General features: G+C 44.1%; 1 protein-coding gene and 1 long non-coding RNA gene across 3 annotated transcripts in view; one reads left to right on the top strand and one right to left on the bottom strand.

Annotated features, from left to right (window-relative positions):
* LOC144599597 (glypican-5-like) overlaps positions 1 to 24,650 on the top strand; it is a 450,059-nt gene that overhangs the window by 122,533 nt on the left and 302,876 nt on the right. For both annotated transcript variants that reach the window (XM_078410665.1, XM_078410666.1), the window contains exon 3: positions 7,676 to 8,370. In XM_078410665.1, coding sequence (XP_078266791.1) covers positions 7,676 to 8,370 — 695 coding nt within the window. The remainder of the gene's footprint in view (positions 1 to 7,675; positions 8,371 to 24,650) is intronic.
* On the bottom strand, positions 7,657 to 11,061 carry LOC144599598 (uncharacterized). The gene is made up of 3 exons (XR_013548015.1): positions 10,866 to 11,061; positions 9,233 to 9,288; positions 7,657 to 8,441 (listed from the first exon to the last, which is right to left on the bottom strand). It is a non-coding gene; the product is annotated as an uncharacterized LOC144599598 (long non-coding RNA).

Below are 24,650 nucleotides of genomic sequence, written 5' to 3'. Positions count from 1 at the left end.
ATCCAAATTTGCTGACAGTGCTAAGCCAGTGATTAGTGTGGGGTGTGGGGAGGATACAGAGAAGTTTAACAGTGATATAGACGGGTCAGATGAATGGACAAAGAGCAGGTGGATGAAACATAATATGGAAAAGTCATCCTCTCTGGTAAACAAAAGTAAAGAAGGAGGAGTTTTGTTTAATAGTGAGAGATCAAAGGGCTTCTGGTGTTTGGGTGTGTTCAAGTGTCTTGAACATGAATTACTGAAAATGGATGCACAGATTCAGCAGACTATTATGCAGATCAGTGGTATGTCAGGCTTTATTATAGGGCAATACAAGAGTGAAGATATCCTGCCCCATTTACAGAAAACAATGATGAGGCTGCATCTGGAATATTGTGAAGGAAGGCTATACCAGTATTCGAGCAACAACAGCACAGTGTTCACCAGATTAATTCCTTGGATGGTATATTTTTAACAGGAAGAGAGATTACGCAGGCATTTAAACAAATGGGAGGTGATCTCATTGAAATGTATACATTTCTGATGGTTCTTGTGATGTAATTAAAGTAAAGGGGGAGATGTGATGTTTATGTAATATAAATGCCAAGAGCAGAAGCTGGCCAATGTGCTTCTGCCGTGTGACTGAGGTCAGGTGACCTTCTAGAAGTTTCCTGCTGAAAGATCTCTATTAAAAATCTTCTTACAAGATGTCAGGCGTATATTCATTGTGCTAGCCACAACAGGGTCTTACAGCGGACATTGCAGTTCTCAACAGTAGAGAAGTAGGGAGCATGTCTCCCTGACTGGGCTTCTCGAACCAGGAGTCACAAGTCTCAACATATCAGCTCAAACGTTTAGGACTGAGATGAGGAGGAATCGTCTCATTCAATGGAGACTGAATCTGTGGAATTTCATCCACAGAAGGCTGTGGAGGCCAACTCTCTAAATATATTGAAGATTGGGATAGATTTCTAAATGCAAAAGACTCAAAAGAAACTCGGAGAGAACAAGAACCGGCATTATGGTAGAGGATCAGCAGTGAGCGTGTTGAACGGCAGAAGTGACTTGAAGTCCATGTTTTATCTTTTTTCCACGCTCGTCCTGTGTATCTTTCTCTTTATTACAGGATAAAGGAAACAATGCACAGAGAAGGTCAACAAACCCAGATTTAGCTGTGGGGAGTTTTGAAGCAAAATAAATCACAAATGCGGGGAAGTATATTGTGATCATTATTTTGTTTTTATTACTCAAGGACAAGATGTACTGACAACAAACTTAACGTAACTTTCTCTATATGTGCATTTGTATAAAGCAGTTTAATGATTGTGTCGAATGTTGTTTCCAGACCACATCAAAAGAGATGAAAACTAGAGGTAATAGGGGTTCTATACGCACACCAGAGGAATGCACGCATTGGGTAATAATGATAACCTTCAGTGTAGAGTATTTGGACTGCTAGTGTAAACTCTGATCACATAATAATGAACAAATATTTAATTTAAGCCTGGATATCGCTGGTATTTTTCCAGTGCCTTGTTGAGCTTGTTGTAAGCAGTTTATGTTTCAAAAACATAAAGGAGGACAGGGATCACTGTTGCCCAGTGGACCATATGTTTTCAATAAAGTAGTCTCTACTCAATTCTTCAAATTCGGTGCCCTCTCCCAGACCAGAATAGCAAGCACAGAGGCCCAGGTTACACCCAGGGTTGGGCAGACCGCAATGATGGCATGCTGACAGATCCTTGAAATAGATACTCTATTCTGAGTCTGTCACGGGGGCAGATTGCTAGGTGGACAAAGGAATAGATTTGAGAATGTGCTGAAAAGAATGCAACATCCATACTGACTCCTGGGAGTCTCTAGCCTCTGATCACATAAGGTGGGGGAGAAGCAGTGCATTGGAAGGATCTTCTGCAATAGCAGTGGAACGAGTGGACCACCTCACAACCTGCCAGCTCCTTCCGTCACACCCTGCTCTATCTGTGATGGAGTCTGCAGTTCATGTCTTTAGATCAGCCACACGTCTTTATCTATATTCATTGCACTAGCAATTCAATACATTCCCTTAGACTGCATCACATGTTTCCTCAAGCAATGTGCCTGTGACGGCAGATTCACCAATTGACCCTCGCTCCTCTGGTCTTCAGTTGTGTTAAATCCATGCACCCATCCTGATAAAGTCAATGTGTAGCATTATGACATTAGCTCTCCCTAGAGTCCTCAAAGCAGAAAAGTTGCAAGAACACAGTGGCACAGCGGTAGAGTTGCTGCAATACAGCGCTGGAGACCCGGTTTAGCTCCTGACTACGGGTGCATCACAAAATGCTGGAGTAACTCAGCGGGTCAGGCAGTATTTCAGGAGAGAAGGAATGGGTGACATTTCGGGTCGAGACCCTTCTTCAGACTCCTGACTGTGGGTGCTGTCTGTACTGAGTGTGTACGTTCTCCCCATGATCACGTGGGGTTTTTTCCGGGTGCTATGGTTTCCTCCCACACTCCAAAGACCGACAGGTTTGTAGGTTAATTGGCTTCGGTAAAGATTGTAAATTGCTCCTAATGTGTAGGATAGTGTTCGTGTGCAGGGTAATCGCTGGTTGACGTGGACTCGGTGGGCTGAAGGGCCAGTTTCCGTGCTGTAACACTAAACTAAACTGACACGTTGTGGGTAAGATTGGCCTTCAGTTAGCGAGCATTCCTATCTCCACACCAGTGATGGCTACACAGAGAGTCTGGAGTTGGCAGGTCATATTCCTGCTGGATTGTTTTTCGCTTGCAAGTAAATAGCCGGGCTGGGTGTGCCTGTTAATCCAACAACTGTCGCAGAACAGAATTGTCCCCTGTAAATTTTCAGGCTGGGATTCTAACTGTGACTGCTGGATTTGTTTAAAATGTTGGGCAGCTGTCCGCATACTGCTGCTCTTTAACCAGGCTGTGATCCCAATGGAAAAATTCTCCGGAATATTTCGTGTTACTTTTGCAACTATTCATTCATATGCAAGAGGTCCCGGCATCTCCCTGTAGCTTTGTGAAAATAAACCCAGTAAAACTCTGATTATTCGGCATCCAATTGTTAGGAAATCCCAATAATCCAACATTCTGGCTCGTTCATTGTGTGAGCCAGGGGTCTAGCTTAAAGGCATGTTCATAGTCAGAGAGATTTTACAGAGTGGAAACAGGCCCTTCGGCCTAACTTGCCCATGCCAACCAACATGCCCCATCTACACGAGTCCCACCTGCCTGCTTTTGACCCATATCCCTCTTAACCTACCCTCTACAATGTACTAAATGTTTCTTAAACGCTGCAATAGTCCCTGCCTCAACAACCTCCTCTGGCAGCTCATTCCATACACCTACCGCCCTTTGCGAGAAAAAGTTACCCCTCAGATTCCTATTTAATCTTCCCCCCCTCACCTTAAACCTATGTCCACTGGTCCTCGATTCCCCTACTCTGGGCCAGAGACTCTGTGCGTCTACCCGATCTATTCCTCTCATGATTTTATGCGCAAGGTGTGCACAAAAGCCAGTGGACTGGAGCATGTCTGGGGCCAGTGTCTCGACTATGGTGGGATGAGCGCCGGGGCTGGGATTGGGATCCGGAGCAGCAGGGGTCAGCAATGGGGGTAGGATTGGAGCCGGAACCAGGAACGGCAGTGCCTGCATATTTCCTGCTCTTTTTAAACGAAAATGACTGGAAAATGTATTGTACATGTAAAAATAGTGAAATAAAAGTATAATGATTGAAGTAACCTCTTTTGTCCGGCAAATCTGCTGCTTCGACACCACCAAGATTCCAAGGATGGTGGGCTATTGGAGCTTTACTACACAATCAAGTCACAAGAAGCTGCCAACATAATCAGAACATTACTGCTGGAATTTGATTGTAGAGTAGAAGGACCTAAAACCAAAATTGTTAGGTTTGAGTACAGTCATTAGGCTGTGAGTGGGCTGTGGATGAGTAACAATTACAAACAGTATACTTACCCACAGAGCAAATGTCAGGCTGGGCCTTACTGGTACAGAGATGCCAGTGTTTAATTGGTGGCGTTGTGGCCTAGAATTCTCTGAGTGTCTCATCAGACATGCCTACGTGGAACAAGCCAGTGTGAAAGATGCCAGTGTGGAACAAACTGACAGGTCAGGAAGGCTGAATTTCTTTGTTGGACTCCGCATGGAACAAAAGGTGGAGCCCAATCTCAATCCTGGGATCCTATGACAGGTTGGACCTGTCCATGCACCCAAGGCCCTATTGGTTTCAAAGGGGACAAGGAAACATAGAAAATAGTTGCAGGAGTAGGCCATTCGGCCCTTTGAGCCAGCACTGCCATTTAATATTATCATGGTTGATCATCCTTTGAAACCAATAGGGCCTTGGGTGCCTGTTTTTCCTCCATATCCCTTGATTCCGTTACCCCTGAGAGCTAAATCTAACTCTCTCGTGAAAACATACAGTGAATTGACAACTCAACTTAAAAACAGTTTCTTTCCCTGGGCCATAAGAACTGTGAATAGAAATATTTGACTTGATGTAACTTTCACTTTCTTTGCACTTGTTTTTATATACAGCATCTTAGGTACAAAAATTATTATTTACTAGTTTTTATTGGTTTTTATTGATATTGGTACTTATTGTATTGGTTCCTATGTTTGTGCGATTGTTTTTGAAAGATTTGCACTGTCGCACTGTTTCAGATGTAGTACTTTTAATTTTGTTGTACAGCTCGTACAATGACAATAAAGGCATTCTAATTCTAATTGGCAGAGAATTCCACAGATTCACAGTTCTCTGGGTGAAAAAGTTTTTTCTCATCTCAGTCCTAAGTGGCCGACATATTCATAAACTGTGACCCCTGGTTCTGGACTCGACCAACATGTGGAACATTTTTCCTGCATCTAGCCTGTCCAATCCCTTAATAATTTTGATATGTTTCTATACGATCCCCTCTCATCCTTCTAAATTCCAGTGAATATAGAGCCCAGTCGACCCATTCTTTCCTCATATGTCAGTCTCATCCTGGGAATTAACCCGGTGAACCTACATAGCACTCCCTCAATGGCAAGAATGTCCTTCCTCAATTTAAGAGACCAAAACTCTCACCGGGGCCCTGTACAACTGCAGTAGGACCTCCTTGCTCCTAAATTCAAATCCTCTCACAATGAAGGCCACCATGCCATTAGCTTTCTTCATTGCCTGCTGTACCTGCATGCTTACTTTCAGTGACTGATGTACAAGCGCACCCAGGTCTCGTTGCACCTCTCCTTATCCTAATCTGACACCATCCAAATAATAATCTGCCTTCCTGTTCTTGCCACCAAAGTGGATAACCTCACATTTATCCACATTATTATACTGCATCTGCCACACATTTGTCCACTCACCCAATCTATCCAAGTCACCCTGCAGCCTCATAGCATCCTCCCCACAGCTCACTCTGCCACCCAACTTTGTGTCATCCGCAAACTTAGAGATGTTATATTTAGTTCCCTCGTCTAAATCGTTAATATATATTGTAAACAACGGGGGTCCCAGCGCTGAGCCTTGCTGCACCGCCATTCTGAAAAGGACTTGTATACACTGGAATTTAGAAGGATGAGGGGGGATCTTGTTGAAACATATAAGATAATTAGGGGATTGGACACATTAGAGGCAGATAACATGTTCCCAATGTTGGGGGAGTCCAGAACAAGGGGCCACAGTTTAAGAATAAGGGGTAGGCCATTTAGAACGGAGATGAGGAAGAACTTTTTCAGTCAGAGGGTGGTGAAGGTGTGGAATTCTCTGCCTCAGAAGGCAGTGGAGGCCAGTTCGTTGGATGCTTTCAAGAGAGAGCTGGATAGAGCTCTTAAGGATAGCGGAGTGAGGGGGTATGGGGAGAAGGCAGGAACGGGGTACTGATTGAGAGTGATCAGCCATGATCGCATTGAATGGCGGTGCTGGCTCGAAGGGCTGAATGGCCTACTCCTTCACCTATTGTCTATTGTCTATTGACCCGTTAATTCCTACTCTTTGCTTCCTGTCTGCCAACCCCTCTCTATCCATGTCAATACCCTACCCCCAATACCATGTGTTCTCATTTTGCACACTATCTCTTCTGCAGTAGAATAAAGGGAAATGTAATTTATTCATACATTTTTGTACTCAGATGATTGTTTTAACATTTAAATTACTATCTAATATTTAAACTTCTCAACATCAGAGATGTTTTAAATTATTACAAAAATCACTTACAATTGGCAAAGTTGGCAGTGAAGCAATGGCGCGATGTTAGGTGAACCAGATATTTTGGGGCAGGACCTCCCACTGCACCAACAGAGACTGTTTTGCTATTCAGGCAAATGGGTGGGGATTTGGGGGTTTAGCAAGACAAGCCAAGAAATTAAATACCATTGAGCTCACACCACACTTCTGAAGGTAACGATTAAATTGCTGCCATTTGTCACACGCTCAAATGACATAAGTTTTCAGATTCCAGCAATAATAATTTAAACTGGGCTGTATTTCTTTCCATGGCTTGTGGGTTATTTTGTATTCAGTCAGTTGTGCAGCTGGTAGTGCTGCTGCCTCACAACTCTGGTTCAATCATGGCTTCAGGTGCTGTCTGTGAGGGGTTTTCACATTCTCCCTGTGACTGCGTGGGTTTCCCCTCACATTACAAAGACATGCATTTTGGCAGATTTATTGAACCCGTGAATTGCTCCTGATGTATAGCCGTATTTAAACGCCCCTGGTTTCTTTGCCCGTCTTTTTCCTTATTAAGAATGCCAGTATTTACGTGTTTCTGGCCAGCGCAACCCTTTTCCAGTGCATCGAGGAGGTTGGAAAGGAACATGCCTGGAATGATAACAGTAAACCCTGAGTCATAGTATAACATCTTCAGGAAGGGCACAAGTAATGTTTGAGACATTTGGACAGGCACATGAACAAGTAGGGATTAGGGGTAAAAGAACCATGTACAGGCAGATATGCCTGGTTTAATTTGGCATCATGCTTGACATAAACATAATGGGCCGAATGGCCTGTTACTGTGCAGTACCATTCCATGTTCTAATGCTGTAAAAGGGCAACCCTGTGAGGTGACTCCAGCATCATCTGAGTTGCATCCCCCTTTCACAAGGAGATGCAGATCTTTTTCATCTCCAAGCATTTGAAAGATTCCCTCTTGTGAAGAGAGTTGCGTTTTTAGCGGGTTGAGCACTTTATACATTTATTTTGCTCTGAGTTTAATTCCTAAAAGCTAATATTTGAAAATGATGTTGAAGGAATAAGTGGCCTCTCACCCTGATCCAGTTGATCATTTTCTAAACTTGTCCAGATGTTGCCTTTGCAACATGTCTCACACTTCAACGACTAATCTTAATTGTTCTTTGATCCCGAGGCCTTCACTAACAGTTCATTAGTTCACCGGTTGGGTGAAGTGGTTCAGCTGTAATGACTACACTGTCCCTTATTTTTGTGTATGATATCTGCCTTTGTATTTCAGCTACAGTCACATCTTTGGGTGATATGGGTGGGGGTGGGGGGGGGGCACAGGACATGATTGAAGGACCTGGGAAAGTACTGTAGCGGGATTGGGAGCCTGGTTGCAATAAAGAGAAAATGAGGAAAGAATTCTGTGGAAAGGATTGAGATATGTAATAAGTACTCTTTATTCCCTGTAAATGTTGTTAACAAAGTTTTTTTTTTTCCCTTTGGCAGATGCTTTTAAATCCTTGATACACGTTGCAACCAATCACACCAACTCTATGTTCAAGACAGGCTACAGAACAATGGCAAAGGAAGCTTCGGAGGTGGTGAAGGGCTTGTTTACGGACATCTCCCTGTACGTCCTGAACTTGGGCGCAAGCATTGAAGACGTTGTCCTGAGTTTCTTCGATAGCCTCTTTCCGTTGGTTTACAATCGACTGATACACCCAGGACTCAGTGAGGTTTCCGTGGATTATTCCGAATGCCTCCGCTTGACCAGGCAGGATGTCAATCCCTTCGGAGGGTACCCTATGAAGATGGCAGCTGAATTGTCCAGGCCACTCCAGGCAATGAAGACGCTCCTCCAAGCTTTGAGCATTGGCAACGAGGTGATCAACATGACCGAGAATGTTGTTTTCACCCGGGAGTGCTCCAGAGCTCTGGTGAAGATGGAATACTGCTCTCACTGCCATGGTCTCACTCTGATCAAACCCTGTGTCGCCTATTGTTTGAACGTCATGCGGGGCTGCCTGGCAAATCTGGCGGATATTGATCCTCATTGGCGCCATTACATTTCAAATCTGGACGAGCTCACCAGTGTCATTCTGGGATCACGAGGGGTGGAGCAGGCCTTGCTCAGGGTGGCCCCACTCGTTAATGAAGCCATTTTGTATGCACAGCTGAATGGACTGGAAATCTCCACAACAGTAAGTAATGAATCATTGCAACTTCTTACTGCCAGTGTTCTGGCATGTCCAAGAGTTGGTCTGAGATTAACCTGAGGGAATAGGCTGAAATTAATTTTCACCATTTTTGTTACACACATTTAGTAATGTTCCATGTTTTAGCCTCGGATTATATCAATGTACTTAATCATTACTCTCAGTGCCACTCAATTCAACAGTGTTTTCACTTTCTGTCTCTTGCTCTCTGCCCCTCTCTCTCTGCCCCTCTCTCTCTCTCTATCTGCCCCTCTCTCTCTCTGCCCCTCTCTCTCTGCCCCTCTCCCTCTGTCCCTCTCCCTCTGCCTCTCTCTCTCTCTCTGCCCCTCTTTCTCTGCCCCTCTCTCTCTGCCCCTTTTATCTTTGCCCTCTCTCTCTGCCCCTCTCTCTCTCTCTGCCCCTCTCTCTCTGCCCTCCTCTCTCTCTGCCCCTCTCTCTCTGCCCTCCTCTCTCTCTGCCCCTCTCTCTCTGCCCTCCTCTCTCTCTCTGTCCTCCTCTCTCTCTGCCCCTCTCTCTCTGTCCCTCTCTCTCTGCCCTTCTCTCTGCCCCTCTGCCCCCCCCTCTCTCTGTCCTTCTCTCGGCCGAGTAAGCATGCTTCTGTTGCATTGAGTATTTTCTCTCTGTTACCGTCCTTCTTTGCTTATCTTTGCCTTCATTTATCTGTGTGTATGTATGTGTATATATGGCATTTCTTCCTCCCTTTTTCACTTTTCCTCCTCCACCTGCTTATTGGTTTGCCTGGCCATCCCCTTTCGTTTCTCTGTACCATTTTACTGTGAAGAGTAAATATGTTTCGGTTGACCTTGATAAAAGCTTCTGCAGACATGAGCTCCATGGCAAAACTCACCAGCCAATTCCTGTGACAGTTCATTCTCACTGTGTGATTTGGCGAGACTCCTTTTCCTTTGTTGGGTTGTCAGTATTTGAAAGAAAGAGAAATCTGAATTGTAAACTTGGTCATGGCTTAGTGAACCTTTGTCAGAAAATCATTGGTTTAAGTTATAATCCATAACTTGCCCATGTTGGAGAAAACAGTCCAAGTTTGTCCAACCTCTCCTTAGATTGAAGATAGACAAAAAATGATTTAAAGCAGCTTAAATAAGTTGAAGGAGGAAGGAAGGTTTCTGCTTGGTAAACAATTCTACCTGACACTGCTCCATGTATCAATTTAACCAGTTTCGGTTTAAAGCAGCATCTGCCGTTCCTTCCGACACAACTGTCCTTACAGTATATCTAATATTCTCCAATCCAGGTAAACCACAGGGGGGGGGGGGGGGACGACGAAGAAAGGACCAACATTACTTAAAGAGTACGTTTGTAACTTTGTCGGCGCCTTTGTGGCGACTCTTTTGTGTACTTTATAGGCAAAAACAAAGAATTTCACTGTACCTACGTACATGTGGCAATAAAATATCATCACCAACGTCCTGGTGAACCTCTTCTGCACCCTCTCCAAACCCTCCGTATACTTCCTGTAACGCGGAGACCAGAAGTGTGCACGATATTCTAATGTGGTCCAACAAAGTTTTATACAACTGCAACATGACTTCAGAACTTTTACACTCAACATCCCAACCATTGTGAGCAGGCATGCCATATGTGTTCTTTCCCACCCTATCCACTCATGTTTCCTCATATAGGAAATGATGGAGGTGCACTCCATGTTCTGTCTGTACATCAATCCTGTTAATAGTCCTGTTATTTTCAGTATAAGTTTCCTCTCACATTCGACCTCCCAAGCTGCAACACTTCACATCTGCATCTGGACTGCATCTGCCATTTCTCCGCCCAAGTTTTCAGCTGATCTATATCTTGCTCTATCCTTTGGCAGCCTTCCTCGTCTTTCACAGCTCCACCATTTTTTGTATTGTCTGCAAACTTACCAATCAGCCCACCGACGTCATCGTTCAAACCATAAACAAAACAGTGTGGCGCGTCGAAAAAGGCCCGAAATAAAGGCGGGGAGCCGGGTATTTCGGGAGGTTTGATTTTATTGCGTTCGCTAGACCGGTCAACCGGTGCGGGTCGCCCAGCCTCGGCCACGAGGTCACCCCCCTTTGCGGGTCCCCCCACCTGTCCCCCCCACCTGTCCCTCCAACTGTGCCTCCGCCGGCCCCTCTGTCGGCCGATTTCCGTACGCGGTCCGGTCGGGTTGTGCGACCACCAGTGCGTTTCGTGCCTCCGGTTCTGGGGGGGGGGGGGGGGGGGGGGGGGGGGGGGTCCTGTGGCGGCTCCCAAGGGTCGGGCCATACCACTACCGACCCCTCGGCACGGGAATAGACCGGTCCAGGGGGGCGGCCCTTTGCTACGGATATAAAGGACGAGGTTTTGGGCGCGATTTTACTCTGGCAGACTTGACCGGTCTAGCAAACGCAATAAAATCAAACCTCCCAAAATACCCGGTTCCTGGCCTTTATTTCGGGCCTTTTTCGACGCGCCACAACAGCACTGATCCTTTCGGATTGTGACGGGTAACTAACCTCCAGTTAGAATAACATCCCTCTGCCACAGCCCTTTGCCCTGTGTGGCCAAGCCAGTTTTGAACCCAATCGACAACGATACTGTGGATCCTTGGTTGTAGGTATGTCACCAATGCATGGCAATCTTGCGGGCTGTTCCATAGTGAGATTGTGCGATTAGGAGAGGGTGAGGAGTGGAACCTGTAAAAGTTCATCTGCTTGAATAAACATTGTGCACATTCAAACCAATGGGCTAACTGCAGATTTAAGTATGAACAGGAAACTGTTCATTTTTGTTTTCCTGTGGGCCACCTCCATGTGTTTTTCTTTTGTTTTTGTGATACAAGTATTGGATGTTTTTTTTTTCTTTGCAGAAGGTTTTTAATGACAGGAATGCAGGATCTGAGATCACAAGCTCACAAAGTAAATAAATAAACCAGGAGAACGGCGAAGGAAATTTTGTTTGTTACTGTCTTATGGGAACTTTTCCACAAAACCCAGCAGAAGAAAAGTGTGAGAAGCCTCATTATCCCCACAGGGAAGAGCATTGCCAGATCTCTATGTGCCAGTGAGCTGCACGGACGCCTTTGAGTTATGCTGTGAAAGCAGGCTCTGAGCATGTTGTTTTGTTTGTTGGCAGCGCTCCTGGTTTCAGCTTGAGCCTTTCAGTGTTGAACTGGCCGCCACTGGGAGCTGCGGATGCTTGAAAAGATTGAATGGTTACCAGGCAGCAGACATAGACTGCTCCCAGTGATGTGGAAAGGGCCAGGGGATTGCTTTTGGCTGAGCTCATCACTTTTTTTTTAACACCTCGTGGCTTCTCCCCCTCCAGTCCTGCCAAAAGTGGATGTGCGACCGATGATTCTTTACCACGGACGGGATGTTTATTTTAATGGGTTCACTTGGCTGAACGGAGCCTTGGTGACTTAACACTGTGGCTCTCCACGGTACCCTGCCACCTGTTAGAACGGTTGTAGCTCCAGGTTATGCAGGGAACTGGTCATTATGAGGATGAGGATAGGGTTTGTGTGGGACAACTTTGAGACACTGAGTTCTGTCTTCCACCCTCTCCAGCTGTGTATCTTGAAAACACTTGTACGACATTCCCTTAGGCTGCTCCACGTCACCTTCAAGGAGCCGCGGGGCGATTAATTTTACTTTTCGACACTTCTCCGCACAAATGCAATGCCAGCTCTGGATTTACTCTCATATTCTCTCCCCATAGGTTTGGTACCACAAGCATTGCAAATGTTTCCTGGCCTCGTCCACAGTTCACGTGTTGGATTGTCCACAGGCCACATGCACACACAGCACACAGTGCACTGATGCACTTGTATGTACATGTGCACACACAAACACATGGGTATAAATGCACAGCATATATGGTACACACACATACACGAGCGCACTCACACAAGCATAGCAATATAGAGAAACGCAGAAGCTGTGAAACACAGTAGAACAGAGATGCACAGATGTACGCACCCACAAAAGCAAGGAGGAGAGGATAAATAGTCAAAGAGACCAGACAAACTCAGGTGTATGCAGTCTGCAAACGGACCATGAAGAAGCATGCAAACACGCTCTTTGACAGGAGTTCTGCAGCACCCTCTCTCACTGTTTCCCCCTCTGTGATTCCCATTGCTCACCGGCCCTATGACCACGTTTTAACCTGGACTCACTACCACAGTCACGTGTGTTTCACATCTTCTCCAGTCACCAATGGCCCATTATGGACTCCACCTTTCCTGAGGTCATCTGTTGCCGGCCGTGTTTTATTCTGACCGTCCCTATCTTTCAGTCCGAAGAAGGGTTCCGATCCGAAACGCCACCTATTACTTCTCCCCAGAGATGCTGCCTGACCCACTGAGATACTCCAGCATTTTGTGTTTATGTTGTGGTTTAAACCAGCATCTCCAGTTCCTTCTTACACACTCCAGCAGGCTTAATCAGAAATAGGAATTCTGGTTACACCATGTTTTTTCTCTATCCCAGTTAAATAAGCTAGTTCAGCAAAGAGTGCAAATGGATCCATAATTCTTTACTTTGATTTAAACACAGAGCCAAGGTCATTGCATCCTCTTAACATGGAAGAACCTTCTAAGGCAATGCAGCCTTGATTTGGTTGCAAATTATTTTTATCTTGGTCCACAACTCCATTGTGAAATCTGAGTTAGATCAGATTTTGAGCCCCAGAAATATCGACATAACCCTGACTAGAATGGAATACATTTATTCCCTTACAAGAGAGCTCTGCTCTAATTGAGAACACCAGGGACAGCTGGGAACTAGGTACGTGGGCCATTTCCAACAATAGACACATTCAGATGAATAGAAAGCCTAAAAAGCACCTTACAGTAGTATTCACAGGACAAAGTTCTGACACCAAGCTAATTAGGGCATTTAGACGGATGGTCTAAATCTTGGTCAAACTCTTAGATGATAAGGAACACATTAAAGGAGAAGAGTTGGGGAGGAGGAGGCAATTCCTTAGAAAATTCCATATGTGAAAGAATGACTGTGCTGGTAGCTTTTTAATTTAGGTTACATGAGCTACTTTCCAACAAAAGTGACATTTACAATTCTTGTGGGCCCAGAGTTTCATTTCCTCTCGGTTAAATTTCAACACTAAAGTCAGTGGAAAGAAATTAAGAGCTAGATTGAATTGGAGAATATTTTTATAACATCTTTCCCTCGTCAAGAGAGAATTAGATATAGCTCTTAGGACTAACGGAATCAAGGGATATTTGGAGAAAGCAGGAACAGGGTACTGATTCTGGATGATCAGCTATGATCATATTGAATGGTGGTGCTGGCTCGAAGGGTCCAATGGCCTACTCCTGCACCTATTTTCAATGTTTCTATGTTCCTATGTTCCCTGCCTTGTGAAATGCTTTCGAGTTTAGAGCTACAGCATGGAGACAGGCCCTTTGGCCCACCATGTGCACACTGACCATCGATCACCCATTCACATTAGTTTTATGTATGCACGGTGGCGCAGCCGTAGAGTTGCTGCTTTACAGCGAATGCAGCGCCGGAGACTCAGGTTCGATCCTGACTATGGGCGCCGTCTGTATGGAGTTTGTACGTTCTCCCCGTGACCTGCGTGGGTTTTCTCCGAGATCTTCGGTTTCCTCCCACACTCCAAAGACGTGCAGGTTTGTAGGTTAATTGACTGGGTAAATGTAAAAATTGTCCCTGTAGTGTTAATGTGCGGGGATCGCTGGGCGGCGCGGACTTGGTGGGCCGAAAGGGCCTGTTTCCGTGCTGTAGAATCTAAATCTAAAAAAAAAAAATCAATCTATTTACTCATCCACTATCTACACATAAGGGGGAATGTACAGGGTCCAATTAACCTACAAAAACGCACGTCTTTGAGATGTGGGAAGAAACCAGAGCACCTGGAGGAAACCCATGAGGTCATAGGGAATATATACAAACTCCACAGGGACAGTACCCAAGGTCAGGATTGAACAGAGCCACCCAATTAACTCAGCATTTTTTGTTTTGGAGGAGAAGTGGTTCCAAATTTGTGCTAGTTTTATTTTAAATGTGAGTTTGAACTTTTTTTTTCATGGGTAAAATCTATTCTATATTGAATCAATCTTATTTCCTCAGAGAAAATCACATTATTAAACCACTGCTGACTGTCTGGCAGAGGCATCTCCATACTGTGAGTGTCATGTGACTAAGGATACATTTTTATCCTGCTCTTTTGTTTTTAGTGGCTGCTTTTAATCTTAGATTCAACTTTGTTTTCATGTTGATTATTTCAATGTGAGCTGGCACTGTAGAGGGTTTAGATTTTGCCCAAGTCATCAATTTGGACAGCAGCTGAGAGCTTGCATTGGCGATAGTGGTTCCAGCTGTTGGTGCCATAGATCCCTAGGTCAGGTCACCACAGGAACTAAGTGGTAGTGCTGCACCTAGGGTGTCAATGGGAGTCAGCTGCTGTACAGTTCAACACATCCAAACAAGAACTGGGCATGGTGGTGCAGCGGTAGAGTTACTGCCTTACAGCGCCAGAGACCTGAGTTCGATCCTGACTATGGGTGCTTGTTTGTACAGAGTTTGTATGTGCTCCCCGTGACCTGCATGGGTTTTTTCCAGGATCTCTGGTTTCCACCCACACTGCAAAGACGCACAGGTTTGTAGGCTATTTAGCTTGGTTTCATTGTAAATTGTTCCTAGTGTGTGTAGGATAGTGAAAGTGTGTGGGGATCGCTGGTTGGCATGGAGTAGGTGGGCCGAAGGGCCTGTTTCCGGGCTGTATCTCTCAAAAGAAACTTGGCATGGAAGAGTAGTTCATTCACTCTACAGTGTCAGTGATGGCCCAACCATTGTTTAGAGTAGGTCAATAGACAATAGACAATAGGTGCAGGAGTAGGCCATTCGGCCCTTCGAGCCAGCACCACCATTCAATGTGATCATGGCTGATCATTCTCAATTAGTACCCCGTTCCTGCCTTCCCCCATCCCCCTGACTCAGCTATCCTTAAGAGCTCTATCTGGCTCTCTCTTGAATGCATTCAGAGAATTGGCCTCCACTGCCTTCTGAGGCAGAGAATTCTACAGATTTACAACTCTCTGACTGAAAAGGTTTTTCCTCGTCGTTCTAAACGGCCTACCCCTTATTCTTACACTGTGGCCCCTAGTTCTGGACTCTCCCAACATTGGGAACATGTTTCCTGCCACTAACGTGTCCCACCCCTTAATAATCTTATATGTTTCGATAAGATCCCCTCTCATCCTTCGATTGGATACCGAGAAATAAGGAGACAATTAATGCATTTCCCTCACATTCTTTGTTGGGCATAGTTAACCTTGATTTCAAAGTCTATTTCCTCCTGTCATATCTCCTGTGCCTCACTTCAGTAACTTTATATCACTTTGCTGCAATTAAATATTGGGAAGTTTGAGGAAGATTTTGTTTTGGTGCCCATCACAATCTCTGTGTTCTATATTTGGACCAAGGTTGTGCTTTCATAGAGTCAGAGCCACACAGCACAGAAGCAGGTCCTTCTGCAACACAGTCATACCGAGCAGCAAGAGCTGACCTGAAGCAGAATGGCTCAGGCAAAATGTAAATGGCTGTAATTTTGGTGGCTAGTGATTGAGCTACCAAAGCATAGTTTCTGGAACTCCTTCCCTAAAGCGCTTCTCCGCTCTGCGTTTCTTCCTCATGTAAGAAGCTCTTAGAAACCTAATGCATTTACTTATCTTTTTGTTGTCTGTCCCACCTGCACAATGTCAAAAACAAATTTAAAATCCTCCTTTTGAGACCATTTATTGATGGAGTCTTTGCAGTTCAAGGCTGGGAAAGAGAATGGCAACAACTTTTTTTAGGTCACCGTTATCTCGGTCCATTCCTGACTTCACGTGAACATTTTGTAGAAGAGAGTAGGGCCTGCTATATGTAGCAGGGTTCTTTACCACCCAATCCTTTGCCCTCCTCAGGTCAGCTAACAATACCAACAGTGGAAAACTAACTGAGGAAGGTGCAATGGAGCAGCAGTTAGTGCTGCCCCTCGTTGCTCCAGTGACCCACCCGAGTTTGGTGTGTGGAGTTTGCATCTTCTCCCTGAGGCAGCATCGGTTTCCTCTGGGAGCTCCGGTTTCATCGCACATCCCAATTGCCTGTTTTAAGTTGGCTACTCTAACTTGTTCCAAATGTTGTGAGCCGTTCAAAGGGTAAATAGGAAGATAGGGAACAGAGTTTATGGGATAATTTAAGAAGATATTTTGGATGCTTACCTTCATTAGCCAGGGCAAAGAAATATAAAAGCAAGGAGGTGTTGGTACAAATTATTAAACAATGGTTCGTCCACTGCTGGAGAATTGTGCGCAGTTTTGGTTGTCAAACTATATGGGGTACTGAGTTTTGAGGAGTGACTAGATAGATTTGTTTTACTAGGAGTGGAGGAGGCTGAGGGTGGACCTGATTGAGTTGTACAAAATTATGAGTGGCAGAGATAGGCTAAATAATAGGAAACTTTTCCCCATTGAAATGTATAAAATAGGAGCATGGATTTAAGGTAAGGCTTCAGAGGTGATCTTAGGAAAAATATATTCACCCTGAAGGTGTTTGGAATCTGGAACACACTGCCTGAGTAGGGTGGCAGAGGCGAAGACAGAACATTTAATATATATCTGGATAGGTGCTTGAATCAACAAGGCATAGCTGGACCACATGCTGGTAAATGGAATGGCTATGAATGGGCACTCAGTGGTTGGCAAGGGCATGATGGGATAAAGAGCCTAGTTCACTGCTGTCTGACTCTGATTCTATGATTAATGAGAAAGTAATGTTGGATCTGCAGGCAGGCTTTCTGTTGACAAAGCCCCAGCTATCTCTGGACTGGGTTATGTAATACAATGCCATCAGTGAAATGCAGTTAGGTATCATTGTGGGAGCCTGCTGCGATGAAGGGCATGTAGTGAAGTGCCAGTCGGTGATACAAGGATTTCAGACGTCCGTCTCTAGGGGCGTGGATGTGGCATGAAATTTCATCTTTGCTCCGTGCAGGCATGTTGTTCGTTTGAACAGGAAACCTTCCTCGCTCCCTTTGTCAACAGTCAATAGTGCCCAGTGAAGAGGACAAAATCATCCATAAGCTAGCAACGCCTGGTCCAAGAAGCATAATTAACAAGACTGAGTTACATATTAATTTACTGGGCAAAACCCTTGGCCACACAGATTCATACATCTCCAAGTTGGTTCTCCATTCTGTGCCAGGTTACCCGATTCACCTGAGGTTAAAGATGTTACTGTGGTGTCCAGCCTCTTTGGCCAGCAAAACATCTATTCTAAAAGGACACAAAGTGCTGGAGTAGCTCAACGGGTCAGACAGCATCTCTGAAGAACATGGAACATGGAACCTATCCATGTTTGCCAGAGACACTGCCTAACCCACTGCGTTACTCCAGCGTGTTGTATCTTTTTGTATAAGCCAGCACCTGCAATTCCTTGTTACGGCAACCCATCTATTCTCTCCACCACCCATGCCCAGAGGCTGTGGTTTGTGCCATCTGCAAAATGCCCTGCAGTTACTTGAAGGATAAGGGTAGCACATGGAAACACCATCACCTGCAGCTTTCCCTTCAGGCCACACACCATCCTGACTCATGGGTCTTTTTGCCATTCATATCATGTTTTTATGTCCAAATCCTGGCACTCTCCGACATGTAGGAACATATGGGTGCCTGATGGTTGGCTTGGAATTGGTGGACCGAAGGCATATTTCCATGTTGTATGACTCCATGATTCTAGGTTATTTTCCACCACCTTCTCAAAAGCAATATGGGATGGACAATAAATGCTGGGCAATAATTTATCAGCATTGCCAACATCCCACAAAAACTAATTAGTATAAAGGATGAAAAATCTAGCCAATGGGCCTGGTTGCAGCACTGTGAGCTGTACAAAGTGTTGCCCCTTCCCTTGCAATGACTAAAATACCTGCAGATCCCCAGGATGAGTATCAGGATTGCTCATTTGGTCTCTATGTGGGAGTGCTGTTGGTACAGATGGAAGCAAATCCCATCAACTATCAGTGCTTGTTTCACTCATTGTGCAACTCTTCTACGATAATTGGTTTTGGTGACTATATCAGATTGAGAGTATGCCCCATCCAAAGTCTACACAAGCTCACTGTGAATAGACAGACAGTAGTATGACAACAGCTAATTTGGGGTCACAATATCCCAATGTGAGGACAACAAACTAGGTGAGGGTAGGATTAGTGTAAAAATGGGCACTCGATAGTTGGTGTAGACAGTGGGCTGAATGGCCTTTTTCCATACAATATCGCTGTATGACTCAATGAGTGAATTAACATGTGTAGGAAGGAACTGCAGATGCCAATTTACACAATATGCTGGAGTAACTCAACGGGACAGACAGCATCTCGGGAGAGAAGGAATGGGTGACGTTTCGGGTTAAGACCCTTCTTCGTACTCTTCTGAAGAACGGTCTCAACCCAAAACATCACCCATTCCTTCTCTCCAGAGATGCTGAGTGAATTAACATGTTGCAGTTACTCCTGGCAGGGTCATTCCCACTAATTTCATCCAAACCATTGCTCTTTCTGAAATCAGCAACCAGACAAACCTAATGAGCTGGTAAGTTAAAGAGTACCGAGCTGAAATATTGTCTGTCCATTTCCTCCACAGAGGCTGCCTGCACCTGTGAGTTCCCCCAACAGTTTATTTTCTGGTCGTACCTTAATGTGATTCATGGGTGTCCAAATAAACGATCCACTTAGTGCAAAGTGAACTAGGGGTAACAAGAAAAACAAGGGAAGATGCAGGAAACACTTTGCAGGTCAGGGAGTGACTGTAGAGAGAGAAACGCAGTTAACATTTCAGGTCTGAGACCTTTCATCGGATCTAAAAATATAGATAACTGGCTTTCGCTCCAGAGTAAAAAAATCAATTCTTCTGTATGTCTGCAAAAAAACAAATATGCTCTAAATTCTCAAGACAAACAGGAACCTTAGTTTATACACTATATTTAGCAAGAAGTAAAGTGGCATCTTTGTTTCCTGTACTGAAGGAGAACTGAGGAATATGTATTTTATTGAGCTACACTGTTTATTGTTCTTGTGAATTTAAGCCAGTGTCCTGAATTGTCAAGCTTCTCTCTCCTGTCTGCTAGTGGCCTGTGATAGATTGCAGTGGAATGAATATGGACTGAAAGATCTGCTTCATCCTCTAGCTCCCTCAATTTTGCTGCATATTAATATGGTGAGAAGTTCTCCAAGGGAAAGCACAGCCCACTGATACGTGAGAAGATATTTTAGTTCATTCACCAAGAATGAAGCGATTCCGTGAACATGAAGGACTTGGAAATTGTGATTACGTTTTGAATGACGTGCTTCGGTCATCATTTTACTTATTCATTTCTAAACACAAGCATTTTCTGCCTTCATGGAGACGATCTGTGTACCAATATTTTGAAGTCATAAACTTCCACTTTGAAATAAGATGTTAGAACCTTCCATTATCAGATCCTTTGGGATTGACGAGTGATTTTAATAATTAAGTAATGAATAACTTAGTCTGATGGCATCACCCTGAGTGTAATATAATCAGGAGGTATAATATTTGGGTAATATAATCAGGAGTCAGCTGCCATTGGTCTCATGGAAAATGCAGTCTGATGTTACGTACATGTTGCTGGTGGGATAACATAATCTGGGATCATTATCCCGGGATTAGCTGGCTAATTAAAAGTCTGCCCGAATACTGCTTGAGTGTTCTGGGTTTATGAGATGTCATGCATCCTGGCGATAATGAATTCATGCAACATGACGCAACTCACACTTTGTTCATGTGGCAATAGAGTCTGATATCATGAACTGAGTCTAATGAGGTTATACGATTCATTTGACCTGCTGCACAGTGGTGCAGCGGTAGAGTTGCTGCCTTACAGTGCCAGAGACCTGAGTTCAATCCTGACCACGGGTGCTGGCAGTACAGAGTTTGGACGTTCTCCATGTGACTGCATGGGTTTTCTCCGGGCGCTCCGGTTTCCTCCCACATTCCAAAGATGTACAGATTTGTTGGTTAATTGGCTTCGGTAAAAGTTGTAAATCGTCCCTAGTGTGTAGAATAGTGCTAGTTTACCGGGGTCGCTGGTCAGTGTGGACTTGGTGGGCCGAAGGGCCTGGTTTCATGCTGTATTACTAAACTAAACTAAGCTAAATTTGATATCACATATCTGGGCCAGTGGAATAAAGGATGTAGACTGATATCACACCTGGGGCCAGTGGGACATTGACCCCAGATTATGTCACTTTTTGTAATAGGGGGTTATAATGCAGTCGGACTCTCATGAGAGTCCTTGGCAATATAGTTTATTATTGCTTATTATTTGGTATCTGGGCCACGTCGCTCAATTAAGTTATTTAAAAAAATCATTTTGTAAATAATTGATGCACATTTATAATACAAAAACCCATCAATTTTATTACTATTTTCCTGCTGTTTTCTAGAAAAGGTTAAGATTTTCTTGATGGTGTTCCAGTGATAAAACACAACCCGTTTTGAACAGTCAGTTCAGTCGCCTTTACATCACAAGCAATCTTGTGCTGTTATCTCGCCCAATTAATCTTATTAAACAGTCAATTTCCCTATCGTGGTCTTTAACCAGCCAGTTAATCTCATTGCAACAGAGCATGTGTTACCCATCCACCCAATTATTCCCCTCAGGAAAAGTTCTGTATAAATAATCCTGTTGAGCAAATCACCAGAATAATTAGCAATGTAGCATTTCATTGTTTCTCTAAGGCAGCGGCTTTCTTATACAGCTGCCTTTTCCTTACCCAGCAAAGCAAACAGGGAAAACCCTATTATGAAATTTTAAGAAAGTAAATGCTGGAAGTCTGGAAAAAAAGCCCCAGAAAATACTGCAAAAGCACCCAATAAGTCAGGCAGCATCTGTGGAAAGAGAAACGGTGATCGTTTCAAGTCTTGGAGATTTAATCAGAACTGGGAAAGAGAGAAACAAGTAACTGGGGAAGGGGGAACTAAGAAGTTATCTCTGTTAGTCTGAAGGAGCAAGTTATTGACGTGCAGGTTATTTTACCTATTGCCTGATTAAAAATCAAGGTGAATGCCGGGAAACTATCTTGAAGAGACAATTTCTCGTTCCCAGGGGCATTTTTCTTCTCTTCCAGCACTTCTGCTGAAATAGAGTAAGCTTCTCTTGATGCATTCCAACTTGGTTGCCCATTGCTCTGCCAAAGACCGCAGGAAATTACAGAGTGTAGAGTGGACACAGTCCAGAACAACACAGAGGCTAGCCTTCCTCCACTACCTCACCCCCTCGAATGACAGGCAGTAGACACAAACGTTTGAAAGCACAAACCACCAGATTCAGTAACAGCTGCTTCCCCACTGTTATCAGGCAGCATTCTGGTAATATTCAAAATAGTAAAAAAGATAAAATAAGATAATAAGGAACATCACACAACAAAAATCGCACTAGGAAACCCATAAATTTCTGAGCAGTGATTTCTGCATCTGAAGGAAATACTTTATTTCCTTCAATGAATGTGAACATGACAATTCAAGTCTGTGAGAAATTGAAGCATTTTTTTAATGAAATATTGGCTTAGAGGCAAAGCAGGTATATTGGCAGCTTTATGGAGATTGGACTTCTGAAGAGAAGTGTCCGAGAACTGAACCTTGAGCATTGGTTTTATTATTGTCACATGTGGCAAAATACAGTTGCAAAAACTTTGAATTGTGTGCTATCCAAGCAAATCATATCATATTTACAATCTACACGGTACAATCTAACCATGCACAAGTACACTATGTAATACAAAGAGAAAATAAACAGAGTGCAGAATATAGTGTTGCAACTGGAGAGGAAATGCCAATAAAAAATGTTCAAGGGTGACAAGGAGGTAGATTGGGAGATCTATTGGAAAACTAAATTAAACTAAACTAAACAAGTCTCCCTGAAATCTGTCATCTGTTCCAGCGATCAAATTCTCAGAGATATCTGGACTCCTAAAGGTTGTGGTGTTCCCATGTGCCTGCCCCCCTTGTAGTTGGCAAGAGAGATCACAGATTATAGAGATGCTATCTGGAGTGGACTAGGAATGTAATGGCAGCTTACATGTTACACCGTGCTAGTAGCGGAGTGTACAAATGTTTCAGGCGAGGGATTAGATGCCAGTGTCTGCATTGTCCTGTGTGGTGTTGAGCTTTGAAAGTTGTCAGTGCTGCACTTGTCCGAGCAAGTGGAGGTTATTCCATCACAATCCTGCCCCGTGCCTTGTTGATGTTAAACGGGCTTTTGTGTGTCTGGAGATGAGTCACCCACTGCAGTTCACTCAGGCTCTTGACCGACCTGATCTTGTAACCTGGTGCTATTGAATTCTTGGCCACTGTTGATCTTCAAGCGCTGATGGCAGATGATTCGGCAAGGCCAATGCTACTAAATGCCAATGATAGGCGATAAAGTTGGAAACGGTGTTTTTAGACAATAGACAATAGACAATAGGTGCAGGAGTAGGCCATTCGGCCCTTCGAGCCAGCACCGCCATTCAATGTGATCATGGCTGATCATTCTCAATCAGTACCCTGTTCCTGCCTTCTCCCCATACCCCCTGACTCCACTATCCTTAAGAGCTCTATCCAGATAGCCTCCACTGCCCTCTGAGGCAGAGAATTCCACAGATTCAAAACTCTCTGACTGAAAAAGTTTTTCCTCGTCTCTGTTCTAAATGGCCTACCCCTTATTCTTAAACTGTGGCCCCTGGTTCTGGACTCCCCCAACATTGGGAACATGTTTCCTGCCTTTAACGTGTTCAACCCCTTAATAATCTTATACGTTTCGATAAGATCCCTTCTCATCCTTCTAAATTCCAGTGTATATAAGCCTATTATGGCGTAAATGACCTTGCCACATCAGCTCCGGCCTGAATGTTGTCTAGATGTTTCTGTATTCAGGCATGTGCTGCTGAGGGACCTCAAATAGAATTTGCCGAGGGATCACAAATACAATTGAACACAGTGCAATCATCAGTGATCATCCCCACCTCTGATCCGGTAAAGGAAGAAAGCTCATTGATGAAGCAGCTAAACACGTTTCCTCTGCCTGAGGAACTGCTTTGGTGATGTCCTGGGGCTGGAGTGATTGACCTTCAGTAGCCACAACCATCTTCCTTCATGTGAGCTACGATTTTGTCTGGATGCCCATAGACTTAATCCCTGGATGATTTACTGCATCCCTGGATGGCACAAGCAATTGAAGACCACCTTGATGTCAAAGACAGTCACACTTGCCTCCCCTCTGACAATGTCTGTTTTTTGGTACCGGTTATCATCCATTTTATTTCTGAGTTTGTTGTGAACACATCTGTAAAAGTTTTAATATGAAAAAAAATCTCCAATATCTTAACAAACAAGAGAGTCAATTTTCAAAGCAACAGTGTAGTGAGAAACACATATAACTGTGGGGTGATTCATGCAATATGTTTAGTCTTTTTTTTTTGCTTCCTCCAATAAAATTTAAGTAAACACGATGAACAGGCTGGCAGCTTGTATTTTATAAGAAGTGAATCACAGAGAGAATTACTTTTATGTTTTCCATCTGGGCAAAAAATTGAACCGTATATGTTCAATTAAAAATCATGATTTATCAGAAGTGTTTATATTGTCCTTCCAATGGAAGTGAATATGGAGGTCTTGTATATTGCCAGAAAGGCCACTGAAATATTTCATGAGCTGAGCCAAAACCAAGCATTGATGATGACTTTGCACCACTTTCTGCCTTGCCTTGGCTTGGATTTGCTTTCCAATGAATCATGGCTGATGACATTGAGTGTCGTTCCACCATGAAATGTACAAAATGTGTGGGAAAAGAAGACGCAGACTGGGGTTGCTGATTTGTTCTCTTCACACATTCTGCCTTTGACTATGAGAACTGACTGACTGACAGCAATGTTTGTAAATCTCAGTTTTTTGAGGTTTTCCTCAACTGCAGATCTAGTACAAAGAAAGCAGACTGCAGAGCTTCATAGATGCGTTTTGGATAAAAATGTAACATTGAGCCCATTCAGAATGTACTGCTGCTCATTTGTGAGTCATTTTATCACTACATCATCTCTATTCACTCTGCACTTGATACCAGGTCTCCCCGAAACACCCTCTTTCCAAAGGTTCATTGGTTTGTTGGAAGTGGAGGTACCTCTCCCAAGCTGTGTCTTTACCAATGAGCTACTTATATTTCCCATTGCCTCATTCACCACATCCTTACTCCTTGCCCTGCCACCTTCACTGACATATCCTA

The sequence above is a fragment of the Rhinoraja longicauda genome, chromosome 13 (assembly GCF_053455715.1).
Source record: "Rhinoraja longicauda isolate Sanriku21f chromosome 13, sRhiLon1.1, whole genome shotgun sequence".
NCBI lineage: Eukaryota > Metazoa > Chordata > Chondrichthyes > Rajiformes > Arhynchobatidae > Rhinoraja > Rhinoraja longicauda.
The sequence above is the reverse complement of the archived record's forward strand: the minus strand, read 5'-3'. Positions and strand labels throughout refer to the sequence as shown.